Source organism: Haliotis rufescens, unplaced genomic scaffold (assembly GCF_023055435.1).
Source record: "Haliotis rufescens isolate VD_foot unplaced genomic scaffold, xgHalRufe1.0.p SCAF_3, whole genome shotgun sequence".
NCBI lineage: Eukaryota > Metazoa > Mollusca > Gastropoda > Lepetellida > Haliotidae > Haliotis > Haliotis rufescens.
In genome coordinates, this window is record NW_025964001.1 from 10342117 (window position 1) to 10359057 (window position 16941).

At 41.0% G+C, this 16941-nt stretch overlaps 1 protein-coding gene across 2 annotated transcripts; it reads right to left on the reverse strand.

The window, feature by feature from the left end:
- On the reverse strand, positions 1-16929 carry LOC124146677. 2 transcript variants are annotated; one of them, XR_006862714.2, is made up of 11 exons: positions 16845-16929; positions 14748-14817; positions 14460-14563; positions 13852-13956; positions 13247-13371; positions 11538-11718; positions 9308-9414; positions 8083-8199; positions 6863-6984; positions 1326-5355; positions 1-1272 (listed from the first exon to the last, which is right to left on the reverse strand). XR_006862714.2 is itself a non-coding variant. In XM_046517088.2 (10 exons), the coding sequence occupies exons 2-10, from the start codon at positions 14815-14817 to the stop codon at positions 3824-3826; spliced, it is 2463 nt and encodes an 820-aa protein (XP_046373044.1). In that variant the 5' UTR covers positions 16845-16929; the 3' UTR covers positions 1-3823. The 2 variants fall into 2 exon arrangements, 1 of the variants encoding a protein (XP_046373044.1); XM_046517088.2 differs by having other exon boundaries at positions 1-5355.
- Positions 16930-16941: the final 12 nt, after the last annotated feature.

Sequence of the window (16941 nt, forward strand, 5' to 3'; positions counted from 1 at the left end):
TTTGTAAGAAATCAATTCATTTTCTGGTGTAGTAGTAAAATCTTTCAGTTCAAACAGACTGAGTTTATTTCTTGGTCAACCAATGCCAGGCCAAACGATAAAAAAACCGTGCTGCTGATGCTGATGCTGATGCTGTAGTAAATAATCACTGAACCAAATAATAATCACGAAACAAAAGAGAGCAAAGCTGAATTCAAATTCTGATTCTAAACTGAGACAAAAGTTGATCACCAAAGTAAACATAACACTAAGAAATTTAAAGAAAACAAAACATTCAATTGTACCCCAAGAACTAGCAGTGAGTGAGTGAGTATGGTTTTCGGCCGCTTTTAGCAATATTCCAGCAATATCCCGGCGGGGGCACCAGAAATGAGCTTCGCTTATAGGAAAGAGTAACAGGTGTGTGATATACGGGACAAATAGCTGTGTGATAAACAGGATACAGAGACATGATAGGTGTGTGATAAACCGGATATAGGGACACGATAGGTGTGTGATATACATGATGTAGAGACATGATAGGTGTGTGATAAACAGGATATAGACATGATAGGTGTGTGATAACCCGGATATAGAGACACGATAGGTGTGTGATAAACCGGATTTAGAGACACGATAGGTGTGTGATAAACCGGATATAGAGACATGATAGGTGTAGATAAACCGGATATAGAGACATGATAGGTGTGTGATAACCCGGATATAGAGTCATGATAGGTGTGTGATAACCCGGATATAGAGACATGATAGGTGTGTGATAACCCGGATATAGAGACACGATAGGTGTGTGATAAACCGGATATAGAGACATGATAGGTGTGTGATAACCCGGATATAGAGACATGATAGGTGTGTGATAACCCAGATATAGAGACACAATAGGTGTGTGATAAACCGGATATAGAGACACGATAGGTATGTGATAAACCGGATATAGAGACACGATAGGTGTGTGATAAACACTGTGGTTACAATACCAGCTGTTGTTTCATAATCACTATCAACGCCAGCATATTTGCTGAAACCGACTTAAAATATGATTGCAAGATGAACATGACAGAAACTGTTTAACATATTGGAAAGCATCTATCATAAAGAAAGACATAATATCGTAAAGGAGGTAGGATAAGGGCACTTTTTGGTCTACAACAATGTTAAATTTTAAAGTTGCTGAAAACTTTGAAACAATGGTATGAAATTGTATCACCCATGTTCAAACAGCTGACAACTCGCCTTTTTCTTTCTTACACTTGCATGTTCTGGACAGCTGACCTGGTCAAATACACAAATATGGCTAAAACGAGAGCAAGACATGGACAGCTGACCTGGTCAAATACACAAATATGGCTAAAACGAGAGCAAGACATGGCAAAGTACAAGCAAGTCTGTGACCCAAGATTACTTTTTTACCATGACTTATGTTCTTCTGCACATCTATGAAAATCACCTTAGGTCAAAGATTTGCTCATGGAAGCCTCTAAAATCAGCCTCAATAACACATTTTATCCTCTTATGAAATGACTGTTGTGAAGCAAACATGCAGTTGTTTCACTGAACAAAGTTTAGTTCTCATTCATGTGAACATACCTGATAAACTTTCATAACAATTTCTCAAGTTTTCCTCAATTTTTAAATCATGTACATCTTGTGGTCCAAAAAGGCCCTTATTCTACCCGGTCCTTTAAAAAAGGATGCATATTGTCCCAAAACTATAATGAAAATACAGCAAAGAAGTTCTGTAGCTCACCAAAATTTCCAGCTTTTTAAACATTACTGTATTTACCAAAATAAGCACCTTGGGGGGCTTGGAAAATTGACAAAGGAGTGTGTTTTTTAAAACCAAAACTAAGAAGCTCAATTTATGCTCAGCGAGTGAGTGAGTTGGGTTTAACACCGCTTTTAACAGTATTAAAAAGGGAGGAAAGCCCGAAGTGATGCAGGTCTCAGACATTTACCACTTTGGTGAAACCTACGAGCACGGGTATGGTGCTGACAAACCTAGAAACATAATCGGGGCGAACCGAGATTCGAACACACAATCATAGGTTTCTGGCGTGCCCAAGGGACACAACTCTGCACAGCGACTGGGCCACCCATGCCCCCCAATTTATCTTCAGAGATCGAATGGTAGTGAACAAACTTAGGTCCAACGTCACCAAAACTTAAAAAACTTTTTTGATAAGTCATCAGGCGATTATATATCCTTCTACACCTTCAGAAATCTGAAGAAAATACAGACTATCACAAAACTATTTACTGTTAGTAGGGAGCACCTATAGATTACTCACAGATTGGTCTAGAAGTTGGTCGGGGGCACTTATTGGTACAGGGTGTCAAATACGGAGAAAACGGCATCCATCAATACAAGAATTATTCAACATTACTTCCACGAGGGCTACAACAAATACTCAGCCATTTCCAAAAAATAAATATACTGACTGTACACGAAACTACATTGATGAAAGCATACAATATAGAAGCTGTGTAGTCGTTCAAAGCCAACTGCCATTCCGCAGGGAGTGGAAACAAACTCTTTGAAATATGTGAGAAACTTGCACAGCATTGTAAAATCATCATTGTCAACAAATATTGTGAATATTTGGACATCCTTCTGAAAATGTCAGCTCAGGAAACCCAATAGTATCACTCCGACATATCAGGAGAAAAAAGGAATATAACCGAAATATATTCAGTCACTTTAGCATTATAACACCGGTTCTAATACATGTACTTTTTCTAGGTAAAAAGATGCAATGTTTAATCTATTAAACCCTGCTCCATGAAAGACTGGACAACCTTCTCTATACATCTGCCATGGATATTTCTATATACGAAGTGCCAGTGGCAACAAAAACTGTAAAAAACAATAATGTCCAAAATTCATTTACAGGGCTTTTTAAATCTTGTTAATGTTGTTACATTCTTAAATTTACATGTATTTCTGCATGCATGCAATGCAATAATGTAAAACTTAGTATTTAAACCTTTCTTTTTCAATATAAAAAAAGAAGCGGTACCTTGCAGTAAACACAAAGAGAATAAACGACGACATCTGTCAACACACACACATCTAGCCTGTGTTTCAAGATGAATGAATACAAAATTTTGCTTTGTTTCAAAATACACAAAACACCTCTCACTGAAAGCTAGAGTCAATTATATCTTGTGTCACTGAAGTCAGAGCATTTGGCTAAATACCACATCAGCAGTTCTTGCAGACAATCCACCCAGTGGAGAAATGAAAACAAATGTGACCATCAGGAACCCTGGGTCAAACCAAAAATCTAAACTGGTTCCATTACACCATAGTTACCATGGTTACATGGATAATTTAACTGAGGCTAATTGGCAAGCAATTATATTTTTCTACACATCTTTTAATAAAAGAAGTCTTGTGCGGTACAACTACATTACCATGAACCTAATTAAAGTTTAAAAAAATAAAAACTGGTTCTCAGAATAAAACTTTCTGACTTTTGTCCTAACCTCTGGAGCTTCCAGAGGTTCAGTGTTCCCTCGTAGGTCTTACCGCAGATTACAAATGATCTTGATGCCCATGTGTTTCCCTGATGCACGAGGCCTGAGAACCCAACGGCTTTATTTCCTTATAATTATTCCCACCCAAAATCTGAGTCAGTATCAGAACTTCTAGTTTTCGTCCATGAAACAAAGTAAGCTGATGATTTTACTGTCCAAGAGCCACAGACTTGGCTGGCCTACAATTTCAAGAACGTCATCTATGTGCATATTACCATGACAACTGTAATGATCATCACTTCACTGAATAGTTCAACTATCAATGTTTCTAAAAGTTCCTGACTAATTATGAATACGATGACCTGTTTGATCTCGATGAGTTATCAGTATCAGCAAAGCCGAGCCATGTCTCGGACGGACTGTCAGTCAAGTCTATCACAACGCCTACACTGCCATGCCCTGTTGTAATCCGGCGGTAAGGCACAGTCTCGGGGTACTCCCCATCCTTGAATGGACTCCCCACGGCAATCTGTGCTGAATAGGACACCTTACCGTCCGACACGTTTCGTTGGTTCTCGGTCACATACACAGGTTCGACTATCAGGCAGTCACTTTCGTTCTCACCAGTATCACTCACATTTGAGGACAAGGTGATGACTGAGTTGGCTGCTGATGAAATACTCTCAGCATCATTCTCACGGAATCTTTTACCCAAACAGGGCGACTTGGATCGATTATCATGAGAAGTAAAGGCACATTCTAGCGACCTTCTTGAATGTCTGGGTGTGTTTGAATTACGTGACATGATGTCAATAGAGTCAATATAATCTTGGCTGCAACTATTTTTGCTATCGACAGACATGCTGCGTGTAATTCGACTGCCCCCTGTCTGAGAATCCTCCTCCCAAACAGAATACAGAACAGGTGGAGCTTCCTCACATTTTACATCTTCTCCCTTGATTTTGTCCGTCTGCTGTTTGACCGAGTTAGCTTTCACATTCAGCATGTACGGTCGGGTTGGAGGCGTGCATCGGATGGTTATTTCATCATCTATTGGAACAAGTTGAGGGGGTGACTCCTCCTTGACCTTCCCTCCGTCTGGCGGTGGCGTCTGGGATGTGGAGGGTTGAAGGTCATCCGAGTCACCCACCTCCAGATGAAGACTCCATTTGGATATATCCTCACTGTCATCCTTCTCCACTTCTTTGTAGATTTTGATCTTCTTCCCTTTCCATTTGATGGTCACTGTCTTCTTCGTGGAGTCCTCGTGTACTTCATCCACTGCACAGATCTCACTGTCACTGTCCGATGTCTGCGACACATCGTCACTATCATCCATGTAATTGAGCAAGGATGCAGAGTTGGACGACTCTGTTTCTGTTGTACCCCACTTCCTCACCTCCGTGTCTGTCACTGTCGACAGAGTTACATAATTAGAATACTTTCCCCTTGTGCTAGGAATACTCGACGAACGTGAATCACTGCTCATGGTGCCAATATGTCTTCCTATTCTCTTAGTCTGGGATCGAGATGACCGTTGCAAACTGAGTCGTCTTTTCTTCATGGCAGGAGTTTCTGAGGATGAGGGATCTTCGTCACTCCCCAAACCCTCCACGTCCACCTCAGCGTCTGTTCCTTCCTGCTGCATGACCACAACATCTCCACGTTGATCTCTCCTTGACCGCCGCACTGACCGCAGAGAACCAAGGGAGGGCGTGCCGGCTTTAGATTTAGGTGTTGGCTGTTTAGAATTGGGTGTATTCTGGTTGGATTTTTGTGTGACAAGTTCAGCAACCCTCACTTCCAAAAGGTGTTGAAGTTCGGCTTGGGTTCTGTTCCGAACTCGAGGTGGGCTCTTCTTTCCACGTTTTTTAACTCCTGTGATTGAAACAGAGAGGAAGATGTCAACAACTGAACAATGTGAATGAATGGTAATTGCTATTCAAGGCTAAAAACACTGATGGTAACTTCTCATTACAAAACATGGTGAGGAAAATAAAGTAAGTACAAGAATAAGAACATATTGGTTCGAACAATTGAAAATGCTTTTATGTGTTACTTATGACTGTGGTAATCTCAATATACATGATAAGGCTAAAAGAATAGTCTTGGTTCTCAGGCACCTCCCGCATCATCATAAAGTTCACCGCACGTTTTGTTATTATTTCCATTTAGAAAAAAAAAACACAAAAAAATTCCTGAATATTCCAAGTCCAATGGTAGTCAAATACTGTATTCCAGTATTTTACTCATCAAGGAATACATTTATGTAGGAAGGCCCTTTCCCAGGTTGATTGTACACAACTGTTTATTTGGTCACACAACTGTTATTTGGTTACATACTAGTTTGAACAAAAAATAAAATAAACAAGTATTTGTCACAGAGTGACGAAATATCCCCCGCCATATACACCATAGTACCAAATATGAAGACAATCCAGCGATTAGTTCTTGAGATATTGTGGCAACACCGTTTTCCAACTCCAAAAACAGATTTGCCTGCTGTGACCTTGAAAATGGGATCAAGGTCACCAAATCTGACAGGTGTATGCGGTGTCTGTATATACACTATAGTTCCAAATATGAAGACAATCCAGTGTTTAGTTCTTGAGATATCGCGGCAACACCGTTTTCCAACTCCAAAAGCAGATTTGCCTGCTGTGACCTTGAAAATGGGGTCAAGGTCACCAAAACCGACTGGTGTCTGCGGTGTCTGTATATACACTATAGTTCCAAATATGAAGACAATCCAGTGTTTAGTTCTTGAGATATCGCGGCAACACCGTTTTCCAACTCTAAAAGCAGATTTGTCTGCTGTGACCTTGAAAATGGGATCAAGGTCACCAAAACCGACTGGTGTCTGCGGAGTCTGTATATACACCATAGTTCCAAATATGAAGACAATCCAGTGTTTAGTTCTTGAGATATCGCGGCAACACCGTTTTCCAACTCTAAAAGCAGATTTGTCTGCTGTGACCTTGAAAATGGGATCAAGGTCACCAAAACCGACTGGTGTCTGCGGAGTCTGTATATACACCATAGTTCCAAATATGAAGACAATCCAGTGTTTAGTTCTTGAGATATCGCGGCAACAAACAGGTGGGACGTACGGACGGACGTACGGACGGTCGTGAATACTATATCCCCCGCTTCGCGCTTTCGCGCGGCGGGGGATAAAAAACAAAAGAAATCACAGACCGCTTGCACTATATTTTTGATAGCCATTGCCTGAGACCAATTCTTTTATTATTTTAAGCCTAAAAGGTCCCTCATGTTACCTTGTTTTTACATGAGAGATAAGATTACCTCCAGTATAATGCTGGTCAATGAAGGGAATATAAAAGTCATTCCATAACCACTCCAGTGAACATGTTTTGAAACTTACTTTTCTTCTCGATCTCTGCACACTCTCCACAGGCGTATTCTTTGCGTATAAGTTCCAGGCCCCGACAGGCGGCATGGCTGCCCTTGGAGCCACAGTACTCACAGACTATGATCTCCCACTTCCTGTAACCAGAAAAACCAGCACATCAGGACACATATTACTTCTTGGTATCACTGTCCAACTGATATTTAGATCAAGGTCTTATCTCATTGTGGGCAAGTTGTAAGTAACTGGGTACAATGAAACAAACCACCTGACCACTCATTGTAACCAACAAATCCTGTATTGTAAGTTTGTTGTTTAACGGGGCACTCAGCAATATTCCAGCTAAATGACAGTGGTCTGTAAATAATCAAGTCTGGGCCAGACAATCCAGAGATTGACATCATGAGCATCAATCCACGCAAGTGGGATACAATGACATGCATCAACCAATTCAGCTAGTCTGACCACACGATCCCATTTGTTGCCTCTTACAACAAGCTTAGTCATCTTTTACGACACGCATGGGTTGCTGAAGATCTTCACAGGTCAGATCCTTAATTGAGTCACTAAGACAAGCAGGAGTTAAATGAACCTATTCCGTCTCAGAAGCCATAGTGGGGAAGGGGAATAATTCCAATTTCTATAAAATAACACATCTGGAGTGAAAATGCCTTGATGCCATGCTCTGGGATGAACACTCGAAAGTATGATTTCTCCCATCTTCCCAAGGCAAGAGTGTCTACTAGACTTTTTTATGAAAGTCTTGTTTCCACCCTTGCCACATCAAGCCCACTTTCCTGTGCTAAATATGATTGGACTATTGCACATATCGATAGCCCAATCAGAGAACGTTTCACAAAATCAACATCCACGACTGGCACACCTATGTATGAAAGTGATTTACCGTTGCATGTTCCTGTTGACACGAACATGTCTTTTTTTTATCTTTTAAACCCCCTAACGATTGCCTATGTTTTTGTCTCAGGGTTGAAATCGTGAATGTTTTCTTTATTTCATTGACTAGGTCGTTGCCTATGGTAGGCGCCATCTTTGTGAAGCTATACGAGATAAGAACAGCGATCTGATGGGATATCGTGTTTTCATTACAAGGGGCAGAGGTGCCAGAGTCGAGCCAAGAAAGGTGGCCTTGCTGTGGCAAGGGTAGAAACTAGGCTTTGATACAGGCTAGTGGACATGCTTGCTTCAGGAAGATGGATTTCTCCAGGGTAACCTACGTGTCATCTTGGTCATAATCTCGCCCTTGCAGACACTTGCACTTGGCAGCATCACAGTGGGAGTATCTCTCATACAGATCTTGGTAGGCATTTGGCTCTCGCTCCCATGATGCATCTCTGGAAGCAAAGTCAAGAAGGTAAATTTTTAATCCCTATGCATTATGCATAATTCTATTTGATAGCTTTCTTTTTATCAGTAGACTAGTGCTATGTATGCAAGGAGAGCAACAGGGTTAGACATGGCAAAACAAAGAAGCTAGTTCCGAAAGTATGACGTGACTACTACAAAACGAGTTAAGGACCAGTTGGATGGCCCAGGAGTAACATGTAACAAAGATCACACAGAGACGTTGGAAATCCTGGTGTACATAGTCCAAAATATGATTCCCACTAATATTTGTCTTCAATAGCCATGATAACATTATGAATTAGGTGCTTTACAAGTCTAGTATCATGTCAGTTAAGTGACCCCCCCCCCCCCCCCCCCCCCCCGACACATACACACACACATATCACGTGACCGGACTTTTCTCTTGTTTGTAAACAAACACGCTTTTTCAGAAATCAGTATAGAACGGACTAATGCAAGAAGTTGGGGGCGCTTTACATATTGTTTTGCATAATTATATAGATATGCTACTACAAATGCGACAGTTGCATGACAGTTGCATGACAATATATTTATACATCAAAGTGACCGTATCGCTAGCCCCCGTTGGGCTTCGATGACAGCACGTGGAGCCGTACAACCAATGTAAACAAAGGATAACTACGCAAAAACAAGTAGATGTATTAGGATACTTTCTTAATGAACCATAACCATTCTTTGACATTTGTTTATGAAAATGTGTAGACTTGTCAAACATGAAACGGATGAAAAGCATATGCAATATCTTGAATGGACTGTGAAAGATGTGACGAATCGTCACATGGCGCTGGCCTGTGGCAGAGGTACTATGCTGGCTGGCTGCCGGACGCATGGAACTCTGGGAAGGAGAGTGTCTTCTAATGGTATGACACAGCCAGGTGATCGAACCACTCCGGGCAGACGCTCTATCCGCTAGGCCATGGATATACATGTTTACCCAGGACACTGGGACCAACAGCCTTTGAATTCACCGTTTAAGCCAGATTCTCAACAATCAAACAATTCTTGAACAATCAAAAAACATACAGTCCTAAGCATACATTCACATTGGCACCACCAAGAAAAGAAGACACTTACTGATCAGGGATGTATATGCCACAATGAAGCATCTCCGACTGGAACAAGTCCTTGCTGTTGCACAGCGGACATTTGAAGAAATACAGACCAGCAGACATAGCATATCTCTGAAACATCAAATAGGGAGTGAGTGAGTGAGTTGGGTTTAACGCCGCTTTTAACAGCATTCTAGTTATATCGCGGCGTGTCAGCTTAATGTGGGAGGAAAGCCCGAAGTGATGCAGGTCTCAGACATTTACTACTTCGGTGACACCCACGAGCACGGGTATGGTGCTGACAAACCTAGAAACATAATCAGGGCAAATCGGGATTCGAACCCACAACCATAGGTTTCTGGCTTGCCCAAGGGACGCAACTCTGCACAGCGAATAGCTGCGCCTTAGATGACTGGGCCACCCGTGCCCCCCATCAAATATGGATGGTGAACAGGAGGTACGGACATCGTTCTCACATTCCTGCTCCATCCTGTCTGATGTCTCTCAACATACAGCAATAACAAGGCTGTTATTGATCCCATCTCTAGCGCATCATGAGACAACAATGAGGATGAATCAGAATGATTCTTCTGCCAGTAGATAACCACCCCTTGATTCTGTATCTCTGACTGAAACTTGACACATTTTGGTCAAAATCGTAAGCATGCTTATTCAAGTTCTGCATTCTTGTCTTTCAGACATAGTTTCAGGTAGTGTTTGCATTGGCCTCAACAATAAGGGGATCCCCTTGGACACGTTAGCCATCCACACGTTAGCCATGAGCGCTGCAGGTGCTAGGCTATCTAAGGGGGTTTGGGTGCATGCCCGTCCCCCTCCCAAAGAATTTTTATCAAATGTAGACCTAAAATGGTGTATTTTAAGATATTCTGAGCATAAATAGGGTGTCTGGTTGAAATCTTGAAGTGTCTGTTTTTATGTGTGTAACACACTGACTTTTGGGACTTGAGAGAAACTCGAAACTAAACAACATAAATCATGCGTAAAGTAAACTTTTTACAAAATGAAAAGCATGTAAGGGGATGCGTGTAGGTTGTTTTTTTTGCATCCCAGTTTTTTCTGTGTCTATTTTTGGATATTGGACACTGTAAACGCAAACTCTGTTCAGGTCTCCATAGTAAGTTTGCCCTCTCTCACGCAAAGATGAACCTTTATCAAAATTTTAAATGCACACAGAAGACTGAACATACTTAAACTTAACAGAGTCATCAGGGGATGACATATCCCCCTGGTCTCTTGCAATTCGGAACTGGCGTTTGGCAACTTATACCCCACTTTTGGTTCATTGCCATTGGAACAAAAAACCACTGCTGTTCAGTATTTTTAAATACCCGAATCATCAAAAGGCACAAGCAGAGCTCCAGGTAAGTTTTTGGTGTTACAGGTATTTTACCCATGCATTTTAAAATCATTGGGTATCAGTAATTCTATCTGGGTATTCAAATTTCTGTTACCCACTAGTTTTTACACATGTGGGTATTTAAGTTAAATATTTAAACACTATTCATCTAGTCCCTGCAAGCTGGTGTCGTGTGGGTTCGAGAGCTTTACAGGACTCAAAAATACAACAATACTTCCACAAGAAATGATCATGATGTAACTGTCATCGTGGAGTTTGGCAAGGTTGACAGAATGCCCGTTTATAATTTCAAAATAAGTTGCTGATTTGCTAATCGAATACGCAGGGTTACTTCACAATATTTTGATGATACGCACAAGTTTTATTTTTGTAGTGTATCTGTAATGTTCGTTGCGTATTTGATACGCTTGGATTTTATTTTACTGCGTCTTTCTGTATTTCTGATGCGTATTTCACGCAGATACGCAGCTTATCTGGAGCTCTGCACCAGTTCACCATTAGACTGATCTGTATTGCAAGTTTCATCAAGAAATATTCAACTGCTCCAAAAACAGAAAACGAACGGTAGACAGATGGACGGACATGCTGTCACTATATCCCTCCCGTTTTTCAATCTGGGGGCATAATAATTCATTCATTATTATAATTATCACTTACGCAACTGATGTGACAACTACTAAGAGCCAGAGTGAGTGAGTATGATTTTACGCCGCTTTTAGCAATATTCCAGCAATATCATGGCGAGGGACACCAGAAATGGGCTTCACACATTGTACCCATGTCGGGAATCGAACCCCGGTCTTCGGCGTGACGAGCGAACGCTTTAACCACTAGACTACCCAACTGCCCCTCTAAGAGCCAGAATCGTCTACTGTACCTGTATGCAGGAGCGGTGAAACCAGGAGTTCTTGCAGCAGGGTGCCCTCATGGTCTCGTGGGAGGAGCGGGCTACGACAGCGTACATACAGATGCTGCACACAGTGTTCGCTGTCCCTACAAACGCCAGGCGGTCGCTGATCTGCACAGTCTGGCGCGGCCGGTGATCGGGACAGTAGGACCTACAAAAACATGAAACACACAATGTATATAATCATAGGTTAATCTTTGAATATTAGTCACTTATTCCAAAAAATTAATCCAAACGGTTTACAACATTAATCATCTGTTATCAAGCCACATATTTAAAAAAAGTTCACCCTCCATGAGTATATTTTTACACCATCATTGGTAATTCCAGTAATTCAGTGTTCCCTCAATATGACAGTGGGGACACATTGTACCTTGAGAGGAATCGAACTCTGGTATTCAGCATCACAAGCCAACGCCTCAACCACTAGGCTACCCCACCCCAGAGCTCCAGATAAGCTTTTGGTGTTGTGGGTATTTTACCCATGCATTTTAAAATCATTGGGTATCAGTAATTCTATCTGGGTATTCAAATTTTTGTTACCCACTAGTTTTTACACATGTGGGTATTAAGTTAAATATTAAAAAAAAACTATTCATCTAGTCCATGCAAACTGGTGTCGTGTGGGTTCAAGAGCTTTATAGGACTCAAAAATACCATGAAACTTCCACAAGAAAGTGTGATGCCAAATGATCATGATGTAACTGTCATCGTGGAGTTTGGCAAGGTTGACGGAATACCAGTTTATAATTTCAAAATAAGTTGCTGATTTGCTAATCGAATACGCTGGGTTACTTCACAATATTTTGATGAAACGCACAAGTTTTATTTTTGTAGTGTATCTGTCATGTTAGTTGCGTATTTGATATGCTTGGATTTTAGTTTACTGCGTATTTCTGCATTTCTGATGCGTATTTTACGCAGATACGCAGCTAGCTGGAGCTCTGCCACTGAGTGAAATGTCCTTTGGGTGTCTGCTGGTATCTGTGTTCTCAGGGCAACTTAACTGTCATGTATCAGGAATCCTTGAACAACATCTATTTAACATGCTTTAAGTCTATTGCCAAAATGAAGCAATGCAGATGACAAGCGTAGACTAAAAGTCACACCTTCAATGGCATTAAATATCTTACCAAAACCGAATTAATTCCAATCTTACAAGAGGATGCACACTGCTTATTGCAAAGCCAATGAGACCAGTGCACGAACGCTCTTTCAACTATGACATCACTGCATCATTGTAACCTTGCTGCATAATGTCATCGGTACATCAAGATGGCCGCCTCATAAACATTTACCCTTGCTTTCTGTCACCGGGGAATCGACATGATTTTGTTTGTTGTTTAACGCCGCACTCAGCAATATTCCAGCTATATGACGGTGGTCTGAGTCTTGACCAGAAAATCCAGTGATTGATTTCATGAGCATCGATCTACACAATTGGGATACGATGACATGCATCAACTAAGTTAGCGAGTCTGACCACCCGATCCTGTTAGTTGCCTCTTGCGACAAGCATAGTCGCCTTTTATGGCAAGCATGGGTTGCTGAAGACCTATTCTACCCCGGATCTTCATGGATCGTGAAGTTATAGCACTGTGTGACATCAGTGGAAAGTTGCATGAAGGAGGCTGAGGGTCTCTACAGTGACAAGGGTCTCCAAGGTGACATGTCCCTACCTGAAGGAGTCGTAGAACTGATGCAGTGATCCCTTCTTGCGGCCACAAGTCAGGTGGAATGCCTTGCGACATGATGTGACCACGCAGCCGATAGTTGCCCCCCTCTCCTTGCAGTAGGTGCAGCGCTATGGGAAGAAAAAGCTTCACAATCATTAGGGATTAGATGATCTCACTGTTTATAATTAACACAGTTGAAACCACGCTGAAAAAAACACATTAGGATAACTGACATAATAAATATGAGCTATCAGTAATTTTTGGCATTTCTCGTGTGCTGGCAGGTGAAGATGTCATTTGTTTCTAAAACAACTGATTTGACTTAATTTTTAATTCCAATCCGGGAATATTTACTGACATATGCTGCAGACTTAAGTTAGGGTGAAAAAAGAGGCTAGATAAATCCCTGTGCATATATACAAAAAATCCCCTTCCCCCCCCCCCCTCCACACACAAAATACAACTGAGAAACAATAATAGAAAAACAATATCATGAATCTCAAGCTTGTGAAACTACTTTCTTAGTTGAAGAGCAGTCTCTTTTTCAGCCCCAAATCACTAACTCGGCTTGAACTTGGTCATTATTATCATCTACTGGCTTCTCTTACCAGCCTATTGCCTCTCTTGAGCTCGCGTCGAATGTCTCCTGGCATGAAGCCAAAGATTCCTTGTGTTTCTGTCTTGCCACTCTGGCTGAGGCCACTCGCAAACAGCTGCAATGTATAGGAATATAACTCTCAACAGTATTTCACACAGATCATGAAGTGTTTGTTTCAATGAGGCAGGAGAGCCCAAGATGGTGAAAGTTTATGTGAAACCCACAAGCTAGGGTATATTACTTACAAACCAAAGGTCATTACTGATGCAAACGGCAAAGGGATGCAACTCTGCACAACAGGCTCTTGACGACTTAATTATTTCAAATGCAGATGCCAATTTTTCGATACTTTGGTACACTGATCTTCCAAAATCTGTTGAGCAGCACTATTTTTTACTTCATCTATATAGTGATCATACAAAACTGAACCCAGATTTTAATAAAATGAATCTGCTCCTTACAATTTTGATTCCAAAACTACAACTTGGCTACCATGAAAAATCACAGGCACCCTATGGCCCTCTAGGTAAATTTCAAACTTCTTGATAAAATTTTTTTTTTCGCAAATAAATACACAATGGGGCAATTTTTAAGCATGTCTATCAGCAGTTAGCTTACCATGCAGAAGTAGTGGACAGTGAAACCACATTTCTTAATGACCTTCCCATAATCCTCTTCACAGTCTTCAGTCGAACGACAAAAGACACAAGTATTCTGTGGCACTGAAACAGATAACGATGAACATTGATCCCCAGTGAGGTTTCCCTTTTACGAGGCATTAAATATACAACCCTTTAACTTTCATGCTTAGTTTCAAAGACTTAACATCCAATAAGCACGCACAAAAAACCAAAAATATACTGCTAAACCAGTAACTGCATGAATGACAACATTTCTTGAACTCACATTCGGGAGGATTGCCAGTAACTGATCTCTTCCTCTTCTTCTTTGGGTATGTCATGTTTAAGTGAGACATCTGGAAAAGAAACAAATCTATGTTCACAAATCTGAAATCAAACATCTTCAGCAACAACATCAATACAGGTCATAGTTCGAGAGACCTGTGAAGATTCCGGGGTAGAATAGGTCTTAGCAACCCATTCTTGCCTTAAAAAGATGACTGTGCTTGTCGTAAAAGGCAACTAACAGGATTGCGCGGTCAGGCTTGCTTGGTTCATACATGTCATCGTATCCCATTTGCAAGGATTGATGCTCATGATGTCAATCATTGGATTGTGTGGTCCAGACTTGATCATTTACAGACCGCCGTTATATAGCTTGAATATTGCCGAGTGCGGCGTTAAACAACAAACATAGCTTGGGAGGGTGATAGCTATAGGGTTGCATTCTCAATCATGCAGTGTATCATATCGCCACTCTATTAGGATATATCCCCTGGGTTCATTCACTATGGACAAAGTTACAGTAATTCAGTTATTAAGATGAAAAAATGCTACATGATATTATTACAATCATATATCCACAAACAGGGCAGTGTAGGTGAAATGTAAAAGCTCTGACAATTAGTTAACGTACTGTTTTTAAATCACATGTCTTTTTATCAAATAAACATGATAAATGGCAAATAAATAAATATATATACAAAGTGCAAACATCTAGTTAGCCTGCATTTGTTACATGGAAGATTGAGTAAGAGTGAGTTTGGTTTAACATCGCTTTTAACAGTATTCCAGTTATATCACTGCATGTCAGCTAAATGTGGGAGGAAAGCCCGAAGTGATGCAGGTCTCAGACATTTACTACTTCGTTGAAACCCATGAGCACGGGTATGGTGCTGACAAACCTAGAAACATAATCGGGGCGAAACAGGATTCAAACCAACAATCATAGGTTTCTGGCTTAGACAAGGGATGAATCTCTGTACAGCGAATTGCACACCTTAGACAACTGGGCCACCTGTGCCCACCGATATGAAAGATTGAACCATAGCCGGAAGGTTGACAACCAGTGATGACAACTGCTACAGACACTTTGAGGAATGACCAGTGGTTGTTTGTTGTTTAACGCTGCACCAAGCAATATTCAAGCTAAATGATGCTGGTCTGTAAATAATCGAGTCGGGAACAGACAATCTTGATTAACATCATGAGCATCAATCTACGCACGTGGGATACGATGACATGCATCAACCAAGTCATCTGTTGCATCTAACGAAAAGCAAGGGTTGCTGAAGATCAAATGTAACCTGGTTCTTCACATGTGAAATAACCAGTGATCAAAACTGAGCAATACTAAACCTGCTTAACCCAGGCAAAGGTAGACTTACTGTGCGGACAGTCCGCAACACTTTGCGTGACAATGTATGATGTTATGATTTGTCTGATAAATGATGGGTGGCGCCTCTGATCTCAACCCCCCCCCCCCCCCCCCCCCCCTCAACCCCCACATGGTAGAATGTCAAATGCATTAGAAGATGCACCTAGAACTCACTTCCATCCATAATAAAATAAGATTTATGTTTTATGTGATAATGAAGATGATCATGTTCAAAATGATAATCTTTGTGTTATCCTGGAGCTCTTCCTCCAGTTTAGGGCAAGATGTGTCATAACATACATGCCAATGTTACACAGGACGTTGAAATCGAAATACTGACACGTGTCTGCTGATGATTAGTTTCAAATCCGTTAGAATCTGGTGTGTGACAGTTTGTCAATCTTACTCTTAGTGCAAAAATGACAACATTTCACACTCACGGTCCAATGTCATTGGACATTTGACAGAGAAATAGTCTATACGCGAATAATCCGGTAGAACTAAGAAATGGCCCGATGACCATACAATGTGATAAATATTTTCATATCACAGTCTATTCGGAAAGTAAAATGCATGATGCATGATCACGGTCCACAATGAAACATCATTTGACATGAGCAGAACAAACAACGATGTCCACTTTCTGCTAGAACAATAAAACAAGCTTCCTAAGATAGTAATTCATCGTTCCGTTTGCTAATGACAGATGATTACAAAATACTACACCTTTTCTAATTGTTATTTTGCCAGCATCCACCACATTAATTTTGAAACCGCCAAGTTGTCACGTGATACACCGAACCAATTTACGTGACGTACTAAA

Bases quoted from the DNA above. Each gene is read 5' to 3' on its own strand.
- LOC124146677 (XM_046517088.2), bottom strand. From the start codon at position 14,817: ATGTCTCACTTAAACATGACATACCCAAAGAAGAAGAGGAAGAGATCA. The intron at 14,564-14,747 runs GTGAGTTCAAGA...TATCTGTTTCAG, and splicing joins TACTGGCAATCCTCCCGAAT to TGCCACAGAATACTTGTGTC. The intron at 5,356-6,862 runs GTAAGTTTCAAA...TTTCAATCACAG, and splicing joins TGCAGAGATCGAGAAGAAAA to GAGTTAAAAAACGTGGAAAG.